The 9,399-nt window shown below is 44.4% G+C and overlaps 1 protein-coding gene across 1 annotated transcript in view; it reads right to left on the bottom strand.

Moving 5' to 3' along the window:
* Positions 1-9,399, bottom strand: part of PTPRT (protein tyrosine phosphatase, receptor type, T) — an 839,242-nt gene that overhangs the window by 152,726 nt on the left and 677,117 nt on the right. The window contains exon 15 of the mRNA XM_010829234.1: positions 6,191-6,220. Within this exon, the coding sequence (XP_010827536.1) occupies positions 6,191-6,220 (30 nt within the window). The remainder of the gene's footprint in view (positions 1-6,190; positions 6,221-9,399) is intronic.

Genomic DNA, 9,399 nt, shown 5'->3' with positions numbered 1-9,399 from the left:
AGGTGTCCATATGTGCGTGGATTTATCTCTGGGCTTTCTATTTTGTTCCATTGATCTATATTTCTGTCTTTGTGCCAGTACCATACTGTCTTGATAACTGTGGCTTTGTAGTAGAGCCTGAAGTCAGGCAGGTTGATTCCTCCAGTTCCATTTTTCTTTCTCAAGATCGCTTTGGCTATTCGAGGTTTTTTGTATTTCCATACAAATTGTGAAATTATTTGTTCTAGCTCTGTGAAGAATACTGTTGGTAGCTTGATAGGGATTGCATTGAATCTATAAATTGCTTTGGGTAGTATACTCATTTTCACTATATTGATTCTTCCAATCCATGAACATGGTATATTTCTCCATTGGCAGTGTGTACATGTCAATCCCAAACTCTCTGACAACCCCCCTCTCTTCCCCTCTGGTAACCGTAAGTTCATTCTCTAAGTCTGTGAGTCTGTTTCTGATTTGTAAATAAGTTTTAAGGAATGCACTGTTAATTCCCACTTTATAAATGAGGAAACAGACTTTAAAAAGTTGCCTTAAATCCACAGAAGCAAGCAACAGACAGGGTCTGGAGGCATCTAAAAACTGTTACATTTTTTGGTTTGTTTGTTTAAGAATAGATCATCTCCCTGTTGACTTTAGCTGTTAGGTCTTTTAATCTCATCTTGTTCATTCATTCCACAAACATGTACCGGGGGTTCACTGTGAGTGTCAGGACACCATGGGGAACATGCTAATGAAAAAGAAACATCCTTAAGACACATTTGCTCCTGCCCATGATAACGCAGTGACTGCAGTCAGAGTTGGAGAAAAGGGACATTCCTGTAGGTAGAAAGAATCAGAGACATCTTCCTCTGAGAGCTGATGTTTGATCTGGACCTTGAAGAAGAAATGTAGGATTTAAAGTGGGAACCTGCTGTATAGCACAGAGAGCTCAGTTCTGTGCTCTTTGCTGACCTAGGTAGTTGGGATGGTTGTGGGTGGGAGGGAGGCTCAAGAGGGAGGAGATACATGTACACTTAGAGCTGTTTCATGTTGTTGTATAACATAACAGCCCAATCAAAATAAATAAATACATACACATGCTGGAATGGGGAGAAAGCGAAAGGACGTGAAAAGTCCAAGCATTCCAGAGTGTCTGCACACAGAGACCAACCCAGGAGGTACCCTCCTCTGTGATACTCAAACAAAGCTAAGTGAAACAGTTAAGCACTCTCTGTCAGAATGGCTGGTAGACACCTTAGTGCCTTTTCAACAATTACTACACTAAACCATCTCTGTTCAAAACAATTACTGTGCCCATCACATGCCTTGAGGTAAATTAACCCGTGAACACATGCTGACTCTTAATATCGTTTTAAAAAGCAGATGCTGAAGTTGTTGGTTGCTGTGTTACAACAGAAAGACAAAAAGGAATTGAGAGAAGCATTTCTGTTAGCTCAGGATGTGAGGAATAACAGCCGCTCTTTATAAAATACCTACTTTGTGTCAGTCATTCTACAGATAATGCTTGTTCGTTACGCCTCACGAAAATGCTGGCAAGTTGCTATTACCATTTTGCAGATGAAGACACTGAAGCTCAGAGTGGTTCCGTGACAGCTCGAGGTCTGAACAACTGGACAGAAGAGGCAGACCTAAATTGTGATCTGAGTCTGGTACCAAAACCCACATTATTTTTGTTTTAAAAATGTGTACCAGGCAGTGAAGGACTCCACTCTAGATTCTTTTGCCCCTAGATCCCAAAGTGCCTTCTATCTATAGCTCTGTTTACCTGGGACATTAACTTCCTTTTGGTCACCTCTTACTCTAACCCCTCAACTACCACTGATCTGGCAGCCCAGCACTCTCAGCTCTGATCTCATGGCAAGTCCCCAGGACAGCAAAGACAGGATTACCTCAAGGGCCTCCTTGCCAGCCAGGAACAGCTGCCACTTCTTGTCCTGAGCAAGGCACTGCTGTCCCTGCATAGAACAGAGGATGTACAGGCAGAAAAACCTGCACTCAAATCCCGGCCCTCCCACAGCTTGGCCAAGGGCCTCCAAGCACAGTCTGGGTAGGCGCCCTGAAGTCTTAAATGAGAAGGATGGGCAGGGCTTGGGGGTATGGGCTCCTGGATTCAAACCCAAGCTCTGCCACATCCTGGCTGTGTGTATACACAAGTCCTCAAACCTCAGTCTCAATGTCTGAATAGACTCAACACATTAACTGTACCTCACAGGCTTTCCCTGCATTACATGAACCCCACACATCACACCAGCTAAAAAACAACAAAAAACAACATAGCTACCAGCTTCCTTCTAGGCTGGTCCAGCTGCCATGCAAGGGTACAACGCATTGTGTGTGTGTGTGTGTGTGTGTGTGCACGCTAGTTGCTCAGTCGTGTCTGACTCTTTGCAACCCCATGGACTGTAGCCTACCAGGTTCCCCTGTCCATGGAATTCTCCAGGCAAGAATACTGGAGTGGGTAGCCATTCCCTTCTCTAGGAGATCTTCTCGACCCAGGGATCGAACCTGGGTCTCCTGCATTGCAGATGGATTCTTTACTGTCTGAGCCACCAGTGAACATCATAGAAGCTCATAGAACAGGATGAATCTTGAACCACTTCTCTCCCTATCTCAAAAGCAGGGATAGGAAGACTATGGCTCTCAGGAAAAATCTGGCCCACTCTCTGAATCTTCTAAGTAAAATTTTATTGGAACACATTCCTGCTTATACATTTACATACTGTATGGTTATTTTCATGTTACAGCATCAGAGTTGAGTAGATGCAACAGAGAGTCCATAAAGCCAAAAATATTTACTACTGATTCCTTACTGAAAAAGTTTATGGACGCTTGATCCTGTGTATGGGACCTTTCAATGTGGGAGAGACACTGAGGGCCTCTTGGCTTTGAAAAAACATTCCTCTGTTCCTCTCCCACCCACACTTTACATTCTCTTTCTATAGTTTATGTGTTTTTCACCTTACCTCTCTTGGCCATCACATAACACCTATACTGCTTTTCTTATATATGGTGTTTTTTCTGACTCCCCCCACTAAAACTTCATGTGGGCAGGGATTTTTGTTTGTTGAGCGAACTCCTACATCCCAGAACCTTGACCAGTACCTGACGTGTAAGTGGGAACTCCATAACAACTTGGGGATTGCATATGAGTTTCACCGTTGAGCCAGAGTATGTTGGAGGCTTTCTCTTTCAGTGGATGACTTCGAAGCTTTTAGAGGGATGGGGTGACTCCATAACCTCTGCGAGGAGGGAATTATTTTTCCTGTTTTATAGAGGAGACAACTGAGCCTGGGTAAGTCAGTGCTTCTCAAACTTAAAGGTGCACATGAATGAACTAGGGATCTTGTTGGGAATGGAAGTGCTGCATTTAGTTTTTTGCTTGTTTGTTTTAGGCTGCGCCGTGCGGGATCTTAGTTCCCTGACTGGGGATGGAACCTGTGCATCCTTCTTTGGGAGTGAGGAGTCCCCATCACTGGCTGCCAGGGAAGTCCCAGGTGCTGTGTTTCTAACAAGCTCCTGCGTGATGTCAGTGCTGCAGGTCTGTGACCCACAATTTGAACAGAGACGGTTTAAAGCACCCACTCAGGGTCTCTACCTAAGACGTGGCGGAATGGAATTTTGAATCTGGAGACCACGGGGGTCCATCATTTCCATTCTGTTCACCCTTAACCATCTACATGCATCCCTCAATCCTTTGGTTTCACAAGACTGGTCACACACACCCTCCTCGGCTCCCTGTCGCCACTTAGCCTCCAGATCCTCCTTTTCTCTGGGTACCCCACCTCCAGTATCTTCAGCCACTCCATTCTGCACAGGCTCCTCTACATATACATTCCAGGACTTTCTGGCCCTGCAAGTGGCCGGTCTCATGTTTCTCCTCTCTTTTAGGGCCCAGTGGTTAAGAAGAAGTTCCCCTCCTCATGGGCCCTAGGCAGGCTGGCTTCTTCCCTCAAGGCTACCCCAGGACCTGCACAAGTGACTTCTGCTGGTCCAGGGCCATGCCCGAGCCCTCTACTTCCATCTCTCTGCAGCACCGGCTACTGTCAAGTCTTCCTTCTGCAGTGGACTTCACTTGGTTCTCTGTGGTTCTCCTCCTACCTTTCTGTCTGCTTTGCCAGTTCTCCTCCTCCTCTGAATCTTTAACTATGCTCCATTCCTGAGCTGGCATGAGTGTCACACCCTAGGATCTGTCACTTAGAACTCCAAGTCTGCACTGATTCAAAGACCCTTGCTTATCACTGCAACTTGAAGTACGAGTACTTGTGTATCTTCTTCTATACCTCCATACCATTCGTGTTTGATTTCATCACAGGGCCCAGGACAGAGAATGGTACAAAGTGGGCCTCCGGACAGTGCTATGTACATTGGCTAACAGACTGAGGCGGCAAGTTGCCCAGAAGGCATTGCAAGCCCATACCTAATGTAGCACATTGATCCTGTAAGAATCTCCTAGAAGACCAGAGGCACCATCAGGGGCCACCACTTCAGCCCTGACTCCTCATGGTTTCTGAAAGGGGATACAAAAGAAAACTTACGTTGCAGGAGTGCCCATTTATTTGCAAGGCACTTTACAAAATTCTTCATTCCCTACAAGCTAGGCACTATTATCCCTATTTTAGAGTTAAGAGGAAAGAGGCTGAAAAAGTTCAGAAAACTTGCTAAAGGCTATGTAACTGCTGAGTGACAGAGACGTAACTTGAATCCAGAACTCTGACTTTTTCCGGCGGCAACAGTACCCCATACTGTCTCACGCTTCCGTGTCTTTGCACCTACTGCTTTCCCTGCTCGGAATTCTTATTTCTTCAGCCCTAGATAAACCCATCTCTAGAAGCACTGATAACTATCCCCTGCCCACTAAAAAAAATCAGTCACACAACTAAGTGTCCCCATAGCACAGTCCCTGTCCCTGTAGGTGCCTCTCAGCTGAGCTAGCAAGTATGTAATGCTGGGGTAGTCTCTCTGATAGATCTGCACATGAGGGTAGGGTTCAAAGTCCTGGTCATCCCTCCATCCACAGTGTCTGGGTCATAATGTGCATGTTCAACGCATGTTTCTCAAATGAATGAATGATCAAATGAAGCAGGCTGTCTGGTACTTTTGGTGCTGGTGGCTGGGGTTCATTGGTTCCTATATAACATCAGGGTGGTGATCCCAGAATCTCGTCTGCTCACTGCATGGACCTATTGAGCAGGGACCCAAATACTGAGCAGAGAGATGGGGAGGCTGGCTCCCTCATCTGTGAAGGCTTCAGAAGATGATCACTAACAGATATGGTCTCTCTCACAAGGCTGGGCTTGCCAGAGGTGGAGCAAGACATGGAATGATGGAAAATACACTTTACAAGGAGTGAGGCATTCTGTTTTAATCCCTCTCTCTTGATGACTGGATGCATGATTTCATGTACTTCACATACTTCTCTGGACCTGAATTTTCAAATATGGAAAATGCCTACTAGAAATGTGAGACTAATTCAGTGGTTTTCTAACTCTTCATTACCAAGGATCTATTTATGGAATTTTTCTCCTTTACCCTCATGTTGTGAAAACGTCTGGTTAGGTAATAAGAAAAACCATAAAAAAAAATTGTTAGTCAATCATCTATAACTACCAGCAAAGTGCACTGACAACATGATGTAACTGATGATAAACACTAGACTGGGATAATTCTAGCCCCAGAGAAAGACCTTGCTGTGAAGCTGGTTCTAGATAAAGCTACGATTCCCTATAGACTTCCTGAAATAGTGGAAATAGCCAATGAATTTCTTTCTAATCTTTCAGCTCTTAGGGCTATGCATTTCCCAAGCAGACATAAACGGGCTTTGAAGTTGCTGAGATCAGTGGTTCTGTTTTATGTGTGCAAATCCTACAGGAGGATCAGGTTTTCCTCTTGTTGGAAATGGAGGATTTCTAACTAGAAACTTATACTGACAAAGGAGAAACAGCCCTTCACGGCTCCAAAAACAAAAAGGGCGGGCGGGGGGCGGGATCCAAGATGGAAGAAACAGGACAGACATGAACGGTGACAGTGCATTTTCAAATGGAAAACATCAAGGCAAAATCAAAACGCTGTGGCTGCAGGTGACTTAGACAGAGGTGAGTATGAGAAACCAACAGACACTTGGTTGGTGCAGGAAATGCATGCTACAGGTTGCCTTACAGGGCACAAAGCAAAGTCACCCCAGGTCGATACTTACAAGTAATAGGAGTAGGAATAAGCATTTCTTCTATATATTGATGGGCAGTCAGATGAAGGAAATGTCCAAAAGTGGGGGAAAAGAAAAGACAAACAAACAAGAATTAGATTTATAAGAAATCTTGGTTCTTAGAAATGCACATAGTATTACTCCCTAAGCTCAAGGAGATGCAAGTTTCTCAACTAGTCAGCGTCCTTGAGCATCAGGCACTTGCAGTGGTAGAAGAAATGAAGGAGACCTCTCCTATGATGGAGAAACTCACTATTCACGCAGAGGAAGCCAGATCGCATTTGGCCATTTTAATGGTTTGAAAATTCTTATGGTTACTAAAACTAGTTTCCTGGTAATTATGATGTTTTGGTCTTAAGTCAGATTTCTGTGGCCTTCTAGAACTAATTTATGACAGTGCTCCTGAGATCTAAGGAAAAAAATAATGACTTCTCTGTTAAGGTTAAACTACATCAGAATCTGTGCAGTAAGATCACACCAAAAGCAAGGAAATCGTGTAGTCAGCATCCAAGATGGCTGTCCAGTGATCCATATTTCCCCAGACTCATGTCCAAGCACAGTGCCTTCCACACGGAATCAGGGTTGGCCCTAGGTGACCAATAGAACACAGCAGGAGTTACATTCTGGGACTTTCCAGCATAGGACAAACAGAAGCTTTGTGGCTCTGTCTGCATCTTTGGAACTTTCCCTTGGAGTCCTGAGGCTCCATGTAAAAAGGCTAAGTATCCCAAGCTTGCTGTGGTCAGAAGAGGCCATGTGGAGAGGCTCTAAGACTGTATGAACAGAGAGATGCTTCCAGCCAACCCCCAGCCAACTGGATTCTACCAACTAAGACCCTGGATATCATAGAACAGGAACAAGTCATTCCCTGCAAACCCTAGCCAAAGTACGGATTTATGAGAAAAATCACTAAATCTCATGGCTTATTTTTTTAAGCCACTAAATTTTGGGAAGTACTTTGTTACATTACTGGTAGAAAACTGGAAGAGCATTCAAATTTCATCATGAAAGAGCACTGCACTAAAAGAGAAGAATTGCAAACATCAGTTTGAACAGACTACAACTTGAATAAACTCTCTGTGCCTTCCTTTTATTATCTGATTCTTAGGTGAGTTGAACTAAATCATGAATTTTCAAACAACACATTCTCAGGATTCTGCAGACTCACTGTAATGAGGGAGCATGTGGGGTTACTGAACAGGTAGGGCTGCTGGCCCTCTGCCAGCCATTAAAGGCAGAGCTTCTCCATCTTAATCTATTTCATAAATTGGCATGTCACTTAAGATTTCACATGACTGAAAAACAGATTCCACTTTCCAAAAGAATGGTTGAAAAATCACTGCCTGCAGTCTTTCTCTGATGTCTCTTCTAGCTCTTGGCTTCTGAACAATTAAAAAAAAAAAAAAAAAAAGGAAGACTCAAGTAAGTCTGTGATTTTCTCTTTGTTATAATTTTTCTTGTTCTGTAGGAAAATAAATAGGAAAACTTTTCTTTTACTGACTTAATTATACTGACAATAACTAATACATTTGTGGACTGAGAAAACTTGCTGAATAATTCAGGTCCTCAAAGACTCATCTAAGTACGCAAGAATAATTTGTTCCCATCTTGAGTTCTGTGGTTAATTCCAACTGCTATCCAGTTTTGTTGACACAGAAAGATGTGGTCTTTACATCCACAGGGTGGGAACGTGACCTCAGAGCCCCAAGCTTCCCCCTCTTAAGTAGGAACTGGCCAAAGCCCCCAAGGTAAGCCCACCCCAAGGCTTTCTCTCATTTATCAGGACAGCCAAATTCTATAGGTCCAGAAGGAAAGCTCTGTGCCTCCTTGGGAGGCTGAACTGGGGCAACCACAGCCAGCAAATCTGGTCACTCATAAAACTGTTGAATATCTTTGGCCAAATGAACAGTGGCCCCAGATGGGAGGAAAGGGGTGAAGAACTTCCAACAATGGGTGGGATCTAGAACAGCCCACGCAAGCCATCCAATGCCTCTACCAACCACGTGATGTGTTGTGCTAAGGCACTTAAGTCGTTTCTGATTCTTTGCAACCCCACGGACAGTAGCCTGCGAGGATCCTCTGTCCGTGGGATTCTCTAGGCAAGAATACTAGAGTGGGTTGCTCTAGTGGGTTCCTCCTCCAGGGAATCTTCCCAACCTAGGGATTGAACCCAAGTCTCTTGTGTCTCCTGAACTGGCAGGCGGCTTCTTTACCAATGGTGCCACCTGGGAAGCCCATATAATACAGGTTGGCATTCTTCTTCACTGGGGGCTCTGTGGACCAGAGCCTGGGAATATGATTCCTCAGGGGCAGAGAGTTCAGGCTGCATTTGATAAAGACTCGCAGACATCTCTGTTCTCTATATTGTCAAGAACATGGGACTGAGAATGGAGAGGCCAGAGTTCTGATCTCAGCTCTGTTTATTTGCATGCTATGAGGTTACCCCTCACTAGATCTAATATTTTATGTACTTTGGGACAAGTTGCAAGGCCTCCATCCTGAGCCAGGATTTTTTCACCATCAGCAGCTCCAAGCTGCACCTTGGGTCTCAACATTCACAACCTCTGGCGGTCTGCTCTCAACCTTCAGGATTCCCCTCTGCCTGGCCACCTCCTCATGACAACATGCTTCCTCGCCCTTTGATTCACCTCTTCCAAGTGGCTGAGTTATCCTGGATGTCACCAGAAGCCACTGCAATCCCTGACCAAGCTTCAAGGCAACCCCAGAATGATAGGAGCTGGCAAGCGTCTATTAATTGAATTTGTTTTCCAAATTCAATTGCAGGGCCTTCCAGGGCAAGGATTATACTTCTTTACTCTGTGATCAAAACAGAGTATACATGTGTCCTTTCTCTCAGGCTTGAAGAAGATTTACTGAAGGTCTACATTTACAAGGATACAGTGATATTGCAAGTAACAGATTGCCTGAGACCAAAGATTCTGAGCAGGAAGACAGCTGTGCTTAGGAAAAAAACCCAAACTTTATAAATCACATACTGCAGAATCTCTTCAGCTGGCTGACAAGAATGACTTGAGGCATAGCTTCCCCTTGCTTCATACTATTTAAACAAGACTAGTTGTCTACTTTACCATCCATTTAACCATCTACCTGTCCATCCATTTCTTAAACCAACCCATTCATTCTTCCATCCATCCATCCATCCATCCATCTGCCTCCATCCACCCATCCTTCCACCCATC

This window comes from Bison bison, unplaced genomic scaffold (assembly GCF_000754665.1).
Source record: "Bison bison bison isolate TAMUID 2011002044 unplaced genomic scaffold, Bison_UMD1.0 scf7180017864500, whole genome shotgun sequence".
Lineage (NCBI taxonomy): Eukaryota > Metazoa > Chordata > Mammalia > Artiodactyla > Bovidae > Bison > Bison bison.
Note: the sequence above shows the minus strand (reverse complement) of the source record. Positions and strands in the feature narration are given on the sequence as shown.